General features: G+C 44.3%; 2 protein-coding genes across 5 annotated transcripts; one reads left to right on the top strand and one right to left on the bottom strand.

Moving 5' to 3' along the window:
- Positions 1 to 607: 607 nt before the first annotated feature.
- On the bottom strand, positions 608 to 8,198 carry LOC144713893 (DNA-directed RNA polymerases IV and V subunit 2-like). 4 transcript variants are annotated; one of them, XM_078588625.1, is made up of 10 exons: positions 8,119 to 8,198; positions 7,337 to 7,717; positions 6,321 to 6,533; positions 5,358 to 6,238; positions 4,575 to 4,866; positions 2,678 to 3,726; positions 1,824 to 2,344; positions 1,354 to 1,387; positions 1,146 to 1,210; positions 609 to 1,079 (listed from the first exon to the last, which is right to left on the bottom strand). In XM_078588625.1, the coding sequence occupies exons 2-7, from the start codon at positions 7,703 to 7,705 to the stop codon at positions 1,843 to 1,845; spliced, it is 3,306 nt and encodes a 1,101-aa protein (XP_078444751.1). In that variant the 5' UTR covers positions 7,706 to 7,717; positions 8,119 to 8,198; the 3' UTR covers positions 609 to 1,079; positions 1,146 to 1,210; positions 1,354 to 1,387; positions 1,824 to 1,842. The 4 variants fall into 4 exon arrangements, with proteins under 4 accessions (XP_078444750.1, XP_078444754.1, XP_078444752.1 ...); XM_078588624.1 differs by having other exon boundaries at positions 608 to 1,079; positions 1,317 to 1,387; positions 7,337 to 8,196; XM_078588628.1 differs by having other exon boundaries at positions 608 to 1,076; positions 1,317 to 1,387; positions 7,337 to 8,196.
- A 4,132-nt stretch (positions 8,199 to 12,330) lies between these two features.
- On the top strand, positions 12,331 to 14,648 carry LOC144713520 (uncharacterized). The gene is made up of 3 exons (XM_078588112.1): positions 12,331 to 12,475; positions 12,522 to 13,199; positions 13,332 to 14,648. The coding sequence occupies exons 1-3, from the start codon at positions 12,331 to 12,333 to the stop codon at positions 13,589 to 13,591; spliced, it is 1,083 nt and encodes a 360-aa protein (XP_078444238.1). The 3' UTR covers positions 13,592 to 14,648.
- The last annotated feature ends 5,418 nt before the right edge of the window (positions 14,649 to 20,066 follow it).

Below are 20,066 nucleotides of genomic sequence, written 5' to 3'. Positions count from 1 at the left end.
CTTGAAAAGTCTAAACATGATCAAGGTAACTGTTTAAGGTGACAATATATTTTGATTATCCTTTTTTTCCTTATTTTAATCCCCAACAAAATCAGGACTCTCCATGACATCCTCAGACAGGTTAAAACCATTTAAGACATTTTTCAAATTAAGTAGAAAATACTTCCATCCATAGTAGGCAGCACATGGAAAATCCAAGTCTATTTTTGAATTGAGGATTAAATTTCAGCCTTTTCATGCATCATTGAAAAACCCTCTATTGATTACCAAACTGCATATATCCATTTGTAACCATGCCAAATGAGAAATGAAAAGGACGAAAAATAAATTATACATTACAATGTATCTTTAACTTGAACAGAGATGAAATAGGGGAATGACATTTTGACAGATGAATCTAATGTCCTATGTTTTCATGCTACATATAATTGCTGAGATGAGACAAATGGAAAGCCAAAGAGTTCTTATACGGGGAGAATACTGATACCTTCCTCGTGGGACGTATCATCTCGACGTAATTCCGAAAGGTAAAACCTCAAATGGATAGGGATGGACAGGCCAAGAAGGAGATAAGTGAGAGAGTTTCCGGAAATGGAGAGAAGGGGAATGGTCAAGGGAGAGACCGAACAGGGGGGTAGGGATTGACCGAGGACGAGCCACCTGAAGACGCAGTGAAGAGGAGACAATCACGAGGGAGAGACAGGGTTAGGACGTAGAGCACTTCCAATAACAAGATACTTCATGGTTTCCCTCCTAAGGGTAGGTGCCCTATTTAGAGGGAACATGTGGAAGGGAAAAGACATGACTGCATTAAGAGGGGTTAGAGATCATATCAAATATTTGCTTCTTTTAGGACTATTTTCCACCAAATTAAATCAACCCAATCTGCAACCCCCTTCCAGTATACATTTAGACTACCCAAACACCAGAAAATCTCAGAAACGTTCATTTTAAGAGCCCACACTAACTTGTAAGATGTGTATTACAAAATGCATGAATATGAAGAGAAGAGTGGGCAGTACTCACAGGAACTGCATCTCTTCTGGTCCTTGAATCCTGCACCTATGTCCAAAAAGCTCCTGCGCATACGCACATTAAAGGATTGAGATGAGAAAGAATCTTTTTAAGAAGAGACAATGCGATACCAGAGAAACAGAAGGGCGGTCAGCAGGCTTGTAGTCCATGACAAGTCAAAAACCCCTGCTCATGCCTGCAAGTCAACGGTATGAGATGAGACAGAGAGAGAAGGGAAAGAATGAGAGAGAAAGAATGAAATAAATAAATAAAGCTAGAGAGAAAGAAATAAATAAAAATACAGGAGCAAGAGCAGGGCGACGGTGAGTCTTCTGATACCATTGAGAAGCCAAAAAACTCCTGCGCATGAACGCTACAAAACAAGATGTGCGTGGTTGAGAGAGTGAGAGAAAGAGTTTTAAAGAGCCAATAGCCCACAAAAACTCATGCACACGAGCACAAGAAAAGGAGACGATACGAAATGAGAGAGACAAAGGGGGAGAGAGAGAGAGAGAGGTTGGAGAGAAGAGTATAAAGAGACAGGAGAAGAGAGAGGGGGCAGAGAGAGAAGAGGATAGGGAGAGAGTTGGAGAGAAAGAGATGAGGGTAAAGATAGAGGGGGGAGACAGAGAAAGAGAAGAGGATAAAGAGAGAGGGGGGAGAGAGAGAAAGAGAAGAGGATAAAGAGAGAGGGGGGAGAGAGAGAAAGAGAAGAGGATAAAGAGAGAGGGGGGAGAGAAGAGAAGAGAGGATAAGAGAAGAGAAGAGAAGAGAGGAGAGGGGAGTCTTGAAGAGAGAGAATCCGATACCTGGGAAACAGGAGGGGGACTAGCAAGGCTCAGTCCGGAACTTAAGGCAGATGCCCACGCTGAAGAGCTCCAGGTAGAGCAGCTTGGCGCCGTAGGGCACATCAACCTTAACAATCTCCTCCATGGACTTGCAAACCCTACAGTAGGGCCCCCTCACCCTCCTCCCCTCCACTGTCCTCACCACCACTTCTGCCACCCTCTCGCAGCCCCTGCACACGTTCATCTCCGCCGCGTCGCTCAGCTCCATAAGTCTCTCACGCAGGCTCGCCGCCGCCCCGTGCGCCAGCAGGCAGTCCCTCTCCATCTCGCCAAACCGCACTCCGCCATACCTCTTCCTCTCGCCCACCGGCTGCCTAGTCTGCGGGTGCACCGGCCCCGTGTTCCTGAATTTCACCTTGTCCTCCGCCATGTGCACCAGCCTCTGGTAAAATGTCGGCCCCATGAACACCATGCTGCCTTTCACCATCTCCCCCGTCCTCCCGCAGCACACCCTTTCTGCCCCCCACCTTGAGAACCCTGCCCTGCTCCCAACCCATGCAAAAACCAGGCGTTAAGCACTCGTCAACGTTAATATCAAAAAGTCTCATAGGTGATGACCACCCTCCTTGACCGAGTATTACAGGTGGTTATTTAAATTCAAGGAATATATAGTCAACTCTGTCGCAGTCAATGTCAACTGCACTAGTAGACAATGGCTTTGACAAAACCTTCTAATCCTGTGGACAGTTAATGTTAAGGACGTCATCGACAGCTCATCAATTGACATCAACATCATCATCGATGTCATGTCAGGTGTTGCCATTTTTGGACATGACAAACCATACTAAAAAATTTCATGGTTCTAAACACATTACCTCTGGAGCATCTCACCAATGGCTTCGGCGGAGGGAGCAGAAAACGGAGTGGCTGTGGTTGCAGGGGCCCCAGCAGCAATGGCCTTGCCTAGAGCGGCCTCCAGCAGCTGGCCCACGGTCTGGCGGGTGGGGAAGGCATGGGGATTGATGACCACATCTGGGACGATGCCCTGTGCTGTGAAGGGAAAATTCTCCTGGGACTCGACCAGGCCTACCACACCCTTCTGCCCGTGCATGCTCGAGAACTTGTCCCCCAACTCCGCCTCCCGTACCTGTCGCAGCACCACCGCCACATGGTTCCCCCCCTCACCATCCCCTGCCACAACTACCCGTTGCACAGAGCCCCGCTCCGTGTGCCGCAGCCTCACAGTATGTCCCGCCACTGGATCTCCAGGCCGCAACATCGCGCCAACCTCAGGCAGCCCGTCGGCGTCCCCTCCTGCAGCCCGGTAGCAACGGAAGACCTCGGCCCGGAACATGCCCCTGTCTAGCGCAGCCCGGCTCAGGACAAGCGAATCCTCCTGGTTAAACCCCTGATGCACGTTGACTGCGACCACTGCTGCCTGGCCATTGTAGAGCTCAGACCGGCGACCTATGCCATCGAAGACTGCAGTCCGGACCAGGGGCAGCTGCGGGTAGTAGAGGCGGTACGAGACTGTGTCGAGGCGGATAAGTGGGTTGACCGTTGACGCGCCAATGGCCTGGTGGGAGTGCTTCTCAGCTTGGTAGAGGGCCCGGCGGGCCAGGTCATGGTTGGTGAAGGGGGTCAGGGAGCAGCCCAGGCCCAGAAGGAAGGAGGGGTCCAGCTCGCAGTGAGTGTGGTCACCGTCACAGCGAGTCACCTCCCATGTGGGCCGGCAGTCCTCTTCTTCCTCTGCTCCAATCAGCTCTGCCAGCTGGGCATCGAGTAGTGACTGGAAGCGGAGGTTGGCCAGGCCAAGGTCCTTGGCTGAGTCTAGATTTTCCGCGATTAGAAGTGGTCGCATTAATCTTCCCCCTTCAGTGAAGACGCGCACTTCTCGGTCATGTGGGTCCCACTTTACCTCCACCTGGATGCAACAAATAGGAAGTAGATGAGCTATAGAAAGAGACAGATAGGAAGAGAGAGAGACTGAAGTGGTTGGCCTCCATCTGGCAGGGTATGGGTCAAACTACGAGAAGAAAAGCTAGAGGGAACGAGAGAGAGAGAGAGAGAGAGAGAGAGAGAGAATATAAAGGGATTGACCTCCATACAGCTAAGTATGAGTCAAAGAACTTATCCCCCCGCTGACTGAGTCTGGGTCAAGGAACTGGAGTATAAGCTAGGAGAGAAAGAGGGAGACTGAAGGGGTTGAACTCCATGCGGCTTGGGTCTGGATCAAGGAATTGGAAGATAATCTAGAGAGAGAGAGGGGGGGTTGACCTATGTCTAGCTGGGTCAGAGACGAAGGGTATAATAACAGAGAAAGATAAAGATTGTAGGGGTTGACCTCTACCCTGCAGGGTCAAATAGCCGGAAGAATGCGAGATAGGCAAGAGTGAATGGGTTGACCTTCATGTGCTGGGCCATAGTGGCCGAACAGTGTTTTATAAAAACTGCATGTTATCCAACTAGCAGGGTCAGACAAGGGGGGGATAAGCTAAAGAGAGAAAGGGAGGGATTGAAGGGGTTGACCTACCCTCTGGCAGATTCAAAGAGACAGAAGATACAAAGGGAGATTAACGTGGTTGTTTTCCAATTTGCAGGATGCGAGTTTGAAGAGGTTGATATCTATCGTGCAGAGTGAATGAACCAGAAGACAAGCCAGAGAATGAGAAAGAAAGAGAGAGATAGAGAAAGATGACAAATGTGAGGAGCTCCATGTGGCAGGGTCAAAGAGCTGAGGATAATCTACAGAGAGAGAGAGAGACAGCTGACCTCACGGTGGATGAGTTGTCTGCGGCGAAGACTGCGGAGTTGAGCAGCAAAGTATCGGCCATCGTGGCAGGAACCCACCCAGGTGCCATTCAAGAAAACTTTGCTCATTTCACCGATTACATGTAGAGGAATTGTGGTCAGAGACTCCATACCGCTCGATGTTAACGCTTCTAGAACTGGTTCTTCACTGTGGGAGCTGACAAGGCCAGTCACCGCCAGATTCTTCACCAGCCCACAGTTCTCCCCGTCTGGCGTGGACAAGAAGCACAGTTTTCCCCAGAATGATGGGTGGCTGCACATGAAGTCAACAGGCCAAAATCGATTTTCTGATTTCACAAGGCAAATAATAAAAAAATAATAATCGTTTGGAAGTATTAAAATCATTGTAACATACGTCTATGCATGAGCAGACGAAAATCTTGATTATCGATTGATTGGATTTACACTATATAGCATAAATCAAAAGCATATTTCTGGCCCATATTGAAGAGTATCATCATTAGATGTGGTAAACATAATAAGTTCAACCGCTCCAAGGTAAACATAATAAATTAAATAATCATTGAGTGGATTTCTCTACCCAAACTCTTAAAAATGGCCAGTTTCCTATCAAAGTTCTCAATTTTCGGATTCCTGGGCAGCGATCCTTCAGTCTGAATCAATAATGCAAACCTCCATCAGGGTTCAAAATACTCAATTTCAGGCGCTACCAGAAAAAAATCACCAATTCCTGATAAAAATATACCAAAAAATAAATTGCTTTGAAGAAAAACTCAATCTTACGGATATCTAGCATCCCCGCTCTTGCTGCTGTACTGGACTTGCTGACGCGTCTTCCTCAGATCAGACATCATCTGCAGTGCATTCACCCTTCGGAGAGTAGCAACAACTCCCGAAGTCGTCTCCATCCTCTTGTAGGGATGACTCCATTGACCAGTAGAAAACGCCCTTCTTAGGCCATTGCTGACGATAGATGCGTCAACGTAGCACTCCACGTCTTTCAATGGACGGTCCCCCTGCAAATCTCTCTGTATTTTCCTTGACATGCTCCTTTGAGCATGTCTGACATGTATATAAAGCTGCCTCGATAGTAGATCACCGGCAAGCTCCAATCTCTTGTTCCTAAGATCATGAATACTATCGCACTTTCTCTTTCCAGACCAGGTAAGCAGCAGAGTTTTCACCATGTGCCCTAAAAACAGAGCTTTTTCTCTCTCCTCCTCCATGCCAGGAAATAAGTAATCTTTGAAACACTGGTCGACTGTCTCCGTAGGAGGAAACTTGGTGCCTCTTAGCAGGTTGCTGACAAAGTCACGGGCCTTCGCTCCCAATCGGAACCCAGAAAATTTCTCCTCTGTTTCTTTAATTGTATCCAGTAATATGCTTACCAGGTTGGTGTTTGATTGGTCAATGTTTATCATTTGAAAGATCTCTTTGTCAGATGATGCACCAAGAGCAAAAAATAGTAACCATACTGGCATTAAGGCATAGATGAAGTTCACGGTGACGAATTTCTTTGAAGTGAAGGAATCATGGTTGGAATTACTATCAAACTTTACATAGACTCTCTTCCTCTTTTGCGGGGACTGGTATTGAACTACCCATGAGGGCTTGTTGGCTGTCCAGAGCCTTGAGTGGCAGCGCTGTTCTTGGGCTATAAATACCTGCCACGTGGCAAAAAGAATGCAGGAGTTTAATAGATATTATTACCATACAATCTAGAAATGTCACTTGAATAATATTCACCTTCTCCGTTCCTTTAATCAGAAAATATCCCCCAGCATCAAAGCCGCACTCACTTTTTCCAAGTTTATGAAGCCAGCAGAGATTTGACTTAACCATGACTGGTACTGTTCCCATTAGAATCTCTCTAGATTCTGCGTTCAGCACCTTTGTGCTGGTATATTCTCCTTTACCTGCCTTGAATTTTTCCCCTTTGAGAGCCTCTTCCGTGTTCTCCTGAAATTTCGAAAAGGAAAAGTTAATCTCGATCATTACCTTAAAAACAAACTGTGAAGCGGACTCCAATCTCAAACTAATTCACTTTTGGGTACCATCTTTAATAATTTTTCATTAAACTAGAGAATGATCAGATATCAAAAATGCAAGAGCTGATGTGTCCGCGTAAGTAAGGGAATTTTACAAAACGCAAAATCTTTTGACTGAATAAAAGGTTGATAGATGGAACTAAAGATGGGGGCCATTTCGTCTACTGTAGAGAAAAAATCTGAAGAAAAATAATCCATGATATTTCTTACATAAAAAAAATTAAGAACACATGTTTCAATCTATAGATTGGTGTGTGGGAATCAGTTTTATTAAAGAATGTGAGAACTAATTACATGGAATAAAATATATCAAAATCTGAAAGCGGTCACTGTCCACAGTAACCTGACACTACTTCGATTGAGCTTGTAAGACGTAAGATTGATAGAACAATAACTTAGCGAAAAGAAATACGACGGGAAAAATCCGTCGGACTGGGAACAAAGATTGTTTTTTGGAGGAATCAACTGGGAATAATGATAATGAATAAATTTCTTTAAAAAAATGATTATGAATAACATAATCACCAAAAACGAATGACGTAGAATTTCTTATTATGGTCCAAAAAGCTTCTAAAAGGTTTAAATTTCTGTCTGGTGATGATCCAAATTAATTTTCCCTCCAAAATAGGCCCTTAAAACTAGGATGCAAACCAGGATTACAGAATACCAAACACTTTGAGCCCAAAAAATTATCATAATTTCACGCTATTGTACCTCTACTTTGACTTCCACAAGCATTCTGGCAGAGTATGTCAAATTTTGAAGTCGAGCGTGCCTCGGCAGCAACTTCAGAGGCTCCCCATAACTATCATGATCCTCTGTCCAGAAAGTAGGGAGCTCCAGCCTAACTTTACCAAATGTTATTCTCGCACGACGCAGATATCTAGAGCCTTTCTTTAACGCCTCCTCTCCAGAACTCACATCGACTTCACTCAGCGAATCGAAAATTCTCTGTATTCCGTTTTCGACGAAAGCATTGTAGGAATTGATCTGGTGACTGATCAAGCCAAACTCTTCGAGGAAGGCACGGCCAGCCTCCTTGCGAAACCTAACAAGGCGATCCTCTGTATCGTCGTCGATCATTTCCACTATGATCTACAGAAATGAACAAATCAAATGATTCATAAACCTTACGAACTCCTCAATTTGTATTTGACTAAATCCAGGTAATGTGAATATTCTCTCATTTCCATCGATAATCATTTTACTATTAACTCTCCTGCTAATCGACCTTTAGCTTCTTCAAAGATCAAAATGGATCGCTCCAGTAATGATTAAAAACAAATATTCTGTTAACTGAATCACATAAAATTCTACAGAACTCCTATAAATAAAAGGATCTGAAGAAAAATAGGATTTCCAGCATCAAAATAAAACCGCAAAACCTGCATCAAACTTTGCATGCAAAAAAAGGGAAGAAAGACGCATTAAACGCATAGGAAGGAAACGAATATAAAAAAAGTGATCCATCTCCAGAACTATGACACTATGCTGACAGCTTAATCGCGCATTGAGCAAGTTGAAAGTATATATAAGAACACAGCTAAACGCCACCGATCCTCTGACAGCAATCAGACAACCTGAACAGAAGAAGCTCCAAGAAATCAGCATTTGAATCCCTTCCCGCGATTAAATACAGCAGGTTGGAAATTGTTGTTAGTTTTACGCCGTTTTTTGTTAACGTCACGCAAGGCTCGGTGAGAACAAAAGGGTGAGAATACTTGAAAAATACCCTATGTGGAGTAAGATTATCATGGAGTCCCCCATATAGGAAAGATAACGGGCTTTCTTTGTTGGGCCTCAGGTTCGTATTCTCTCTTCAAAGTCTTTAACTTAGAATTAAAAAGGTATAAAGGTGTAGTGTCTTCCTTCTATCTTCATGTCTTACAGAGGTATCAGGGTAAGAGACATGGATATAAGTTTTGATGGTGGATAATTATAAAGGAAGACATGAATTAAAAAATTACAAATTACAAATAATGATCATGAAATATCCTCGAGTGACAATTTACAATTTTGTTATCCCTGTTATTATAGATGTTGAGTGTTTGACAGTTCAAAAAGTCAATATTGAAGTAAAATAAATGATACCTCTATTGTAAATTTTGTGGAGGATAAAGTCTCTTGAACAACAGTTTGAAACTGAAGTTGTGTTCAAGCTCTACTAGGGAGAAACCCAATCCGTGGTGATCTATTATTTAGTTCTAAATTCGGTGGCTTCTACCCGTTTGGTTTGGCTTCCCAGATGTTCCCTCTTCAGTTAATATCATTTACTTTAATATATTTTTGAGTAGAAAATGGGCAAATAATTCATTAATGATATGTATAAGGCCCCAAAGTATACGACATTCACCCATGGATGCATGTGTACCAATCACGCAGATGTTGGATTATGTACATTGGTTCAATCACGACAAACATGGTTTTCATGAATGTGAAAGCGATTATCGATTTCAAAGCGATCTTTAAGAGCAGACATCATAGGTAACTTATGGGGAACTTGTTCTACCCTTGTCTTGCTCACCTTGAGATTGTTCTAAAGCAGTTCAAGTGTCCAGCCTCTAGAAGCATCTCATTTTTAATCCTACCTAATGTTTGATTCTGTTTCTGCTCTTGGATCTCCACGAAGACACTCTCATTTGTTGAGTGGACAAGAGATCAAAGTGGAGAAAGGGGGAAGAGTCCCAATTTTGGTTGGCATGGGTGCTTGAAATGAGTGCCCCTTCCCCTATTTATATTTCACTTAAGTTTTTATCAAAATTACATTAAGTAAAATATATTCACCAATGTCTCTAAGATCTTATGTGTGTAACCCTCTAGGCCAATGTATCATTCTAGTTAATAACTTTAGTGGCCCAATAACAATTATTGGCCAACCTTATTAATACTATATCAACATATAGATTAATTACCAGAGGATCGATTTAGCCTAATAAATAGGCTAAGTTCCAGCCCGTGGGGTGCCAAGCTACACCTTGTGCTCTATAAGATACCGAGTAGTGTTCGAACTCTCTCATGCTACCTTTATCATCAGCGATTACCATACGTGTATAATCCATCACCCACTAGAGACTCTCAAATGATTTAGAGTATGGTTGATTGTCAAACCCTAACCCTTCGTTTGCATAGTACTGTTAAGCAGGGGGGTAATTATAGAATGCCTTCTCCAATATCCTCACTACCATACTCGGGATTTTCTACTTCATATTCCTTGAGTCGATCTCCTCTTATACAAAATGAAGATGATCTCATCTGGACCACTCAATTTTCTTCGTGGGCTTCTTTCTACATCCAAGTTATGAATCTTTTTAATCATGTGATTAGAGGCTCTTAAGTCATAGTCAAAATTTAGTTATCCATCCACAAGATGTCCTTGGTGACTTAGTTCAATGGAGCACTTATACAACCGTGACATGAATCAACCTTATTGATGTTTAGGTATAATACCATTTAGGAATTCTTCATATCAACTCAGTAAACTCTTTCTCCAAAGAGCACACACTATGTGTCCTTAGTTATGACACACTAATAGCCACATGATCTGATATACTTATTATACAAGTATGATCAGTTAGTGATATTCTATCATGATAATTCAGTGTACATTTCAACTATCCATCAAATACGAATATTTAGAATAGATGCTAAAAGACTAGAGATCACTGTATTATGATATCATCATACTTCACTTTGTCATTGCACGTATTCATGGAATTCATTATAAACATGTCATTGGAATAATAATGAAAATAACATTTTATTCAATGAACTTAAATAAAATACAGTGGTGTGATTTGGCTTGACCACCACATAATATCTATCAATAGAGTGTATCGGCGGACCTTCAAGGACCTGTCCATGAGGAAATCCTGTATACTTGTGATAATAGCATAATAAATATCTACAAGTATATCAAAAACGCTATTATATGTTACAATAATCTCATAAATATTCCTCTAAGCTCATCATTTTTGCACTTTGGTATTTTTATGGTATACTTCCATGAAAAGATGAACTTCTCTACATGATTCTTAAATTATTGGTTTTAGAGAAAGCCTCAAATCAACAAGGAGGACCTCTCTGGAGTACATAAGAGAAGCAATCAAAGAAAGTCAATTGAATGAAGTTAAACGTGCTTGGAGATGAAGAAGAAAATCCCTAAAAGGAGGAAAGAGAAGAGATACTCCTCAAAATATAAATCTCTCTATATTGCTAGCTCCATCTCTCTCCAATTCTAAATATATCTCAGTATTTCTCTATATCTATTATCTGGTTTATTTCTCTTTTAACATGCCTCTAATTCTAAGTTCCCCAACATCGCTCTCTTTAAAAGAAGGATATTTTTCCCATTATTTTTCTGCCCGCAGGCTGGCTCACACTCTCTCTCTGACGGCTGTTCTTTTAGGGTTGGGCGTTCATTCTTTGTGATCCATCTCCTCTTTTCCTCTGCTTTTTTTTCTCCTGATCTGTCATTCTTTTTTCTCTCCGCTATTCTCTCTTTCCTGTGATTTTCTCTCTTCTTGGCTTTACTCTCCTCCTCGCCTGGTTTCATTTTGCTTCCTCTCTCTCCGTTCTCCTTTTCCCTCTCTCTTTGTTTACTGATTTTTCCTCATTCCTCTCTCCATCTCTCTCTTTCTCCACAGTCTCGCCCAGTTCTCTCTTTCTCTCCCGATCTATTTTTCTCCCCCTTCTTAATCTGTTTTTCTCTCTCGCCCCTGCACTTCTTCTCTGTGATTTCATCTCTGATCTGGTCGTATCTTCTCTCTTATTGTTTTTCTGCTCTTTCTACTCCATCGATCTTCTGTTATTCTTCGCCTTCACATCTGAAACACTATTATTATAATTTATCTTGCTCTTGTGTCTCTTCTTTGAAACCTCTCTTCTCGCCTCCTCTAATTACTCTTATTTTCTGTAGTATTGCTTCTCTCCCTCATAGTTCTTATTCTTATTACTCTGCTTCTTCTGAAATCTCTTTTATCTAATCTATTCCAATCTCTTCTCCTCCCTATGGTTGTGGAATCCAGTGGCTGCTATTCGTCCTCAGCAGGTTGGTGAACGAGCCCCCCATCCCTCGCTGTTCAACTGTGGACTCCCGTCGCTTATCAACATTGTAATGTCATGGAACTTCTTTCTTTTGACTATTGAGTATTTTCTTTGAAGGATTGACTTTGAAAGTGTGAGAATAGGGGCCCACTAAGGCCCATATTGGTTTTTCTCTCTCTCTCTCTCCTCCTATATGTATCTCCCCCTTTGGGCAAACCCTAAGGACGGATCTATCTATTTTCCTCTTTCATCCACATGGTATCAGAGCAAGGAGAAGGAGGACAGGTCGACGGCCAAATGATCTAGGGCAGGAATTTCGCCCGGATCAGAAATCGCCCATCATATCCTTATCTATCGATCCTTGGCAGGATTTTCGCCAGGATCCCAGCCGGCCAGAACGCCCAGCCGGCCAGAACACCCAGCCGGCCCGAATATCCAGCTAGCTGCCATCTCTAGCGGGGCCAAATTTGCCTTCGTCGGATCCAGGTTTGATCGAAAAACAGAAAACCTTTCCTAACTTGTGATCGCTAAACAAATAATGGAGCCCGAGGAGTCCTTTGCATCTCCAAATCTCTCGGGAAACAGCAGCAAACCGCTGGGCCCAATTATGCCGGCGAACATCTTGCTTAGTCAGCTGCACACGCCTGGACCTCCAATTGCAGACGATGGCATCAATTACCATCAATGGGCTCATAATTTCCGATAGTTCTTCAGCATTCATGGGTATCGACAGCATCTACTTGACGCTCCACCGGCGTCAACTGATCCAGGGTGTAACAATTGGCTCTCCAAAGATGAAATCGTTCAAGCGTGGATAGTAAAGATGGTGTCTCCGGCGCTCACAGGTACGATTGAGTACTTGGACACCGCCAAGGTGATGTGGGACAAGCTACAACAGTCGTTTGGGGCGAAAGGCAGCATTGGGCACACGATGAATATTTACACCGACATGCTCAAACTCCGTGGGACGTCCTCAAATTGGCAGAGCACGTATCTCACCTTGACGAAGTACGCGAATCTGCTGGCCCAATATCAGCCAATCAGCTCGGAGCCCAACGTGAATCAAAGGTATCGAGAAGAACTATTCGTTACGCTATACGTGGAGTCCATCGATCCCACTTTAGCAAATCAAGAAAGGGATCAGTGTTAAATGGCGAGACTCCACCCACGCTGGAAGAGACGTTCAATGTTGTTCGCCGGATTGCCCCAATCACCTCCTCAACTACAACAACCACAAAGGCGGCTGCTCTGTCGGTAACTGGATCCGGTCGGGGCGCACCTTTCGAACGCGGTCGAGGGCATGATCGTAACCGAGGCCGACCCCCTCTTCCCCCCTGCGAACATTGTGGGAAGAATAATCATCGCTCCACAAAGTGCTACGCCAAGTTCGGCTATCCGGCAGACTATCCGTACCCACTTCCGCCGGGAGGTTTCTTCTCAAACTCCGTCGCGAGTTCCTCTTCAACCTCCACCAGCAAACCTGTAATGATGACTCAGGTCACAGCTCACCTTGCTGCAACGGCTCCAACCCCAGGTACGGTTCCTCAAAACTCCACGAGTCCCACCTGGATCATAGACTCTGGCGCGTCTGCACATATGTCCGGCACGTAGTCGTTGCTCTCCCGCCTGAAATTGTTACATCCTCCTAAAAGTGTGACGATAGCAGATGTTCGTGCTTTCTCGGTGACAAGCAAAGGGGTAGCCAAGCCGAATGCAAACCTACACCTGGAGAACGTTCTCTACGTCCCGAATCTCAGTGCCAATCTATTGTCCATAAGCGCCATCACAAAAGAGTTGTTTTGCTCAGTTCAGTTCTTTCCTTATCATTGTATATTTCAGGACTTGCATACGGGACGGAGGATTGGTTTGGGTAGAGACACTGGACGGGGCATCTATGAACTGGCGTCGGACACACCATCGGCCTGACTATCCTGTTTGTTTTCTGAGAAAAACTCATCGTTGTTATGGCATCGTCATTTTGGTTATGCAAACATTTCAAAATTAAGACAAGCTCTTCCGGGCATCTCCATCTGTAAATATCAGTGTGAATCATGTGAACTTGGCAAACATTTTCGTGCTTCCTATCCACGACGTCATGATCCACCATGCCAACACCCATTCGATCTTATCCATTGTGATGTCTGGGGACCATCCAGGGTGACCTCTCTCGGCGGGTTCCGATATTACATGGTCATCATCGATGACTTCTCACGTGCCTCATGGGTGTATATGTTGAAGGATCGTACTGAGGTAATGGTCCATCTCACAAGTTTTCTGGATGAAGTAAAAACACAATGGCAGAGAACTCCTAAGGTCTTAAGGACGGATAATGCACTGGAGTTCACGAAAACTGACCTGGAGAGTCACGGTAAGAAGCTGGGAATTCGACACCAAATGACATGCCCGTATATGTCGCAACAAAATGGTGTGGCTGAACGAAAGCATCGGCACATTCTCGATACAACTCGTACACTCCTACTCGAAATGGGAGCACCGGACTATCTATGGGCAGACGCGGTTCTCACAGCGACGTACCTTATCAACCGGATACCATCCTCACCTCCGGGAGGTGAGATACCCCTACGACAGTTACAGCCTGGAGAAGATTTATTTCCTCTGCCTCCGAGGGTATTCGGGTCTGTCGCATTCGTTCAAGATACTACACCAAATCTCTCAAAACTGTCGCCAAGAGCACTCAAGGGAGTATTTGTGGGCTACTCTCGTACTCAAAAGGGGTATCGGGTATATCTTCCGGATAGACGGAAATATGTCATTTCAGCAGATGTTACTTTCCACGAGGACACTCGGTATGATGATGCCCCCTCATCCCCGTCCATGCCCCTGGCAGAGGATAGTCACAATGGGGTCTCGACCCCACTGCCCGATCCCATACTGGCAGACGAGCCCACTCGACATGCAGCTTTACAATGGGTGTCTCCCGAACCTGATCAACTTATAGAGTCTCCTTCACTTACATCATCACCGCTGCGGCTTGAAGGGACCCCGGGACAAGCGCCCCATGGTACAGGCCCTTCTTCACCAAACGTTGTCGACCCACTGCTAGTGTACGACGATCTGCACCTTCCTATTGCGGCACGGAAAGGTACTCGCTCTTGTACTCTTCATCCTATGACCCATGTGGTATCCTATGATCGCCTATCACCAGCATACCGAGCATTTGCGACTCACCTGGCTTCGGAATATATTCCCAAGTCTCACGTTGATGCAGTGACCATTCCTCACTGGAAGGCCGCTATGGATGAAGAATATGGTGGCCTCCTTCGGCGTGACACCTGGGTATTAGTTCCGCGACCACAAGGAGCCAACATAATGACGTGCAAGTGGATGTTTACCCCAAAGTATCTTCCGAACGGATCAATCCACCGGTACAAAGCAAGACTAGTGGCTCGGGGTTTCTCTCAGAAGTGCGGCATCGATTACTCTGAGACCTTTTCACCGGAGGTAAGACTCGCCTCGGTGCGCATTCTCGTTTCCATGGCAGTGAATCAAGCCTGGCCACTCCAACAATTGGATGTCTCGAATGCATTTCTTTATGGTGATCTCGAAGAGGAGGTGTATATGGAGCAGCCCCTTGGATATGTTGCATTTGTCGACTCAGGGAAGGTATGTTGTCTTCAAAAGGCTATTTATGAGCTCAAGCAAAGCCTCTGGCATGGTTCACAAAATTTAGCACTCTGAACGAGAAATATGGTTTCCGGGAATGCGACTCCGATCCTACGGTGTTTCGTCGATCCACACCCACTGGGTGTGTTATTTTGGCGGTGTACGTAGATGATATGTTGATCACTGGTGATGATCGAGCAGGTATTGAAGACACGAAGACATTCCTCTGCAAGCATCTTGATATCCGAGATTTGGGGACTTCAAAGTATTTTTTTGGCGTGGAGTTTGCATGTAGCCATGGACAAGTGGTACTCAACCAGCGGAAATATGCCATTGATATTCTGGAGGACATGAATCTCCTGGACTGTAAGCCACAGAAGTCACCCATCGAGAGCCGGCCAGATTTCTGGGATGAGCAATCTCCTCTACTTAGTGATCCTCAACAATATCGAAGATTGGTAGGGAAGATGATCTACCTCACTGTGACAAGACCGGACATTGCCTTCACCGTCAACCTCCTTAGCCAATTCATGCATAATCCGAGGGAGATACATTGGAATGGCGCTCTACGACTCCTAGCCTACCTAAAACATGCACCAGGAAGGGGTTGATATTTCGACGACATAGACATTTGCGGGTGGGCGACCGAGAAGATCTGAAGTCCACAACGGGGTACTGCATATATGTGGGAGGAAATTTAGTTACATGGACCAGCCACAAACAAAGAATTCCCTCCTCCTCAAGTGGCGAAGCCAAATATAGAGCTATGCACGAGACATCATTGTGCATGCTATGGGTGAGGAACCTGCTGAACGAACTTGGACTCCTCGTACAGGAGGCCATGCCGATGTATTGTGACAATGAAGCGGCAATCTTTATCTCGACGCATAAAACTATTTCACTACGTACCATGCACATTGAAACCATGTGCCATGTCATTAGGTGGTGCATATTGGAGGGTCTGATTTCGACACCGTATGTCGCATCATCCGACCAGCTTGCGGACATCTTCACAAAGGGGCTGAGCACTACCTCATATGACACTTTCTGTCTCAAGCTGGGACTTATTGACATCTGTGCCCCGATCAAGGAGGAAGGAAAAGAAACTCAATAAGGGTGAACGTGAGAATGGGGGCCCACTAAGGCCCATATTGGTTTCTCTCTCTCTCTCTCTCTCTCTCTCTCTCTCTCTCTCTCTCTCCTCCTATATGTATCTCCCCCTTTGGGCAAACCCTAATGACGGATCTATCTATTTTCCTCTTTCATCCACAGAAAGGATAGTGAGTAATTCAAGTACAATGTTCATCTCTCATCATTTGTAAACTTGTCTCTCAATCCCTATCCTCGACCTACACCACTTTCTCTCTCCTTTGTCTCTTCTCTCTTCTAATTCATCTATCTCCCCACGTTAGTTGATATTACCACACCCTAAAATCCCTGAGGATCGACCTAGAAACCTATACAAACAATACCCCTCACAAGAACAACAGTTTTCTAGATACAAATAACAAATTTGTGGGTTCAAGCACACAACAACATTGGGCCTATCAACTTGGACACTTAGAGAAGGAACCGAGTATGTCGAGTTGGCGCAACACACACCACAAGTGTTGACGCTCATCCTTGATCTTTAAGGCCAACGCCCACATGGTGCTCATACTTGCCAGCGTTCATGCTTTGTGAATAAAGGGAAATCAGGCATGCAAAAATGTTGCATGCACCGCTGGCGGAGGATGCTAGGTAGGGATGTAAGATACGTGGTGTATGGGTAGGGATGTATCTCATCAAGGGAAAAGGCGCGTCGACGGCGCAAAAAATGTTTCCATGGCATGCGAAACCACCAAGATGGATGTAAGATACGTGGTGTGTCCTCAAGGGTGGTGCTACAATGCACAAGTGCCAAGGTAGGGGAATCCAAGCACGATGGTGCGAACGATGACCAAAGCTGAAGACGTGTCAACGAGGATGTTGGATGTACGTGGTGTGTCAAGGGTGGGCTCTGAGCACGTTTTTGCTATGGGTGAATGTCAGACGTGTAGTACAACGACCCTAGGTCCATTGAGGGCCATGGCCATGGGTGCATAGAGTGGCGGGGATCAAGGCACACTTGTAGAGGTGGTTTAGGCAAGCAACCACGCATGGTTTCAGCCCCAAGGCATAGAAATGCCACTACCCCATGCCATGGGTTGTGCCCCATCTCTAAATTATTGTACAGGCCTTGTTTGCATGTAATGGTTATGACCATCAAAGTATATTCACACGTGGTAATAACATGTCTTGATGTTCTACTATGGGTCTACCCAAACCTCCTTCAAACCCTCAAGCAATTTATAGCTTTGCTAAGAGACTTCTAATGCATGAGAGACCGGTGTGTATTCAATTTGAGCATTTTTCTTAGCTCCCAATGTGTTTGTCATGTAGATGGGATGTGGACCATGAGATCGATTTGCAGCTCGAAACTCATTCTCTTGCACATGCAACTTGCAAAATGCCTCCAGGCAACCTGGACGAGTTGAGGCAACAACTCTAGAAGCTACTTCAGTCAAATCCAATACCCCCAATACAAAGCATTGTTTGATGAGCTGGTGCTATTTTATAAGAAGAAGGATGGGTTGATCAGACTTTGCGGGGACTACAGGTGCTCAACGAGGTCACCATGAAGAACAAATACCATGTGTCAAATGCGGAGGAGCTGCTTGATAGGCTTGAGGAAGCTTGCTTCTTCTCACGGACGGACCTCAATAATGAGTACCACAAGGTGCGGATCAAGGAGGGGGATAGGCTGAAGATGGCATGTGTAACACTTTATGGTTCTTTTGAGTTTAATGTAATGCCCTTTGGGCTCACCAACACTTCATTGCTTCAATTTCCCATGTTCGACACACCATATTAAGTGCATTTATATGCATTTGACTCTACCGAAAGTTGAATGACATAGTGAGTTAGTGCTCTATGCACAAGAAGGAGATGACGGCCATGGTCTAATGCTTACAAATGTGACACCACTATCTCCTTGGGGTTAAATTTGTGGTCTACACAAACAATGTGGCCACTAGCTATTTGAGCCCAAAAGAAGTTGACCCAAATGCAAATCAGAGGTTAATATTTATTGGTAGAGTTTGACTTCGACCTGAAGTATAAGTCGGGGTACACCAACCAAGTTTCAAACACACTCAACTACAAAGAGTCTGACACCATTGTGGGTTCTCTTTCAGCGTTCCAAGGGAGCATCATGGACGACATCAAGTCAGCGTTAAAAGACAACCCTGAAGCCTTTCGCCTTATAAAGTGTATTGTAGCATGCAAGACAACACAATTTGGGATCGAGGATGACATCTTCTATGCGCACAGGCCCCGGTTATATGTATTGTGTGTGGGTGGCCTCTATTGCAAGCTCATTTACAAGGCACATTAGCCTCCCCACACTGGACAGCCCAGACAGTTGCACACACACTAGCACTTACCATTGCCCAAAAATGGAGCATGAAGTGTGTTGGAAGCTAAGAGGGGGGGTGAATTAGCTTATCTACTTTTTGTTTGCCTAATTAGCTTTTAAGATTCCTTAATTTGACTCTCACCTTCTTTCTCTCAAACATTTAGATTTACTTGGTTCCTCGATCCGCTTAGTGATCGAGTCAATCCAAGGCCCCCCCTTTGATTCCAAATTAGGACTCAGGATAACCTTACTAAGGATCCTCCCTTGTAAGGTACCCTAACCCAACTTACAGAGTTGCTTCTGCAGAGGAGTCTTCCGATGGCACGTCACGTTCTTTGGTGCACGAGCTTCAACCCCGAACCGCCTTCGGGTAGACCGTCTCAAACTCTTCCTCGTACGTCCACTTCCCTCGTCATCGTCACATCCTTGGTGCCACTAACGTCACCTCCTGCCTTCTCGATCTTCGTCACCTGCTCAGATTAGTGAAACAGAAGCTATGCCGCTCCCTGTGATTGATCAAAGGTCAATCATCGCTCTCAATGATGTATGACGGATAATCAACTCTAAAATTCAAGATATGATATCAAGATCAATCTGTCAGCCTTTTGCTTTCCAAAATGTCTACTCAAATCACAAATTTAATCCCACTAAAAACTTCTTTCAAGCATTCAAGTTCAATCCTTTACACTCTTTCAAGAAATCACTCAAATTCACCACTAATAACAAGAATGTGATGGAAACTATCACTCTATTCACTAAATGGATGAATGATGAAAATGAAAAACTTCCCTTATCAATGGAGAAGCACAACCACACTGATTGCAGGGGAGAAACTTCACAAGAAGGAGCACTTTCTTTTTCAAGAGTAGCACAAGAGAGATGGTTTTCAAAAGGGATGCCTCAACCCTTACTCTGAAGGGGTATTTATAGGGCCATAGGGTTGGTTTTAATTTTCTGAGAATTTTAAAGAAAATTCGAGCTCAAACGGAGCTGTATTTAATTTTTTATGAATTTTCAAAGATTTTTGGAAGGTTTCATTAATGACGTTAATTACCCACTAATGAAATTAATGAGGGAATGTCAAAATTCGGAAAAATTTGAATTTTGGCATTTAATAAAAACCTTTTCGGAAGGTCAACCGTCGGACCCGCCCTTTGACCCTTTAAATTCCTTCTTTAATTAAGTTTAACTTAATTAATTATATATATATATAAATTTCTTTCTATAAATAAAACCCACATGTAAAATAGATAAAAAAAATTTTTTTGTTTAAACAGGCAATGTGGCACAACGGTAGAGTGCCACGTCGCCGACTTTGAGATTCCGGGGTCGAATCTTTCG

The sequence above is a fragment of the Wolffia australiana genome, chromosome 16 (genome assembly GCF_029677425.1).
Source record: "Wolffia australiana isolate 7733 chromosome 16, ASM2967742v1".
Taxonomy (NCBI): domain Eukaryota; kingdom Viridiplantae; phylum Streptophyta; class Magnoliopsida; order Alismatales; family Araceae; genus Wolffia; species Wolffia australiana.
This window is presented reverse-complemented; position numbering and strand designations above follow the sequence as displayed.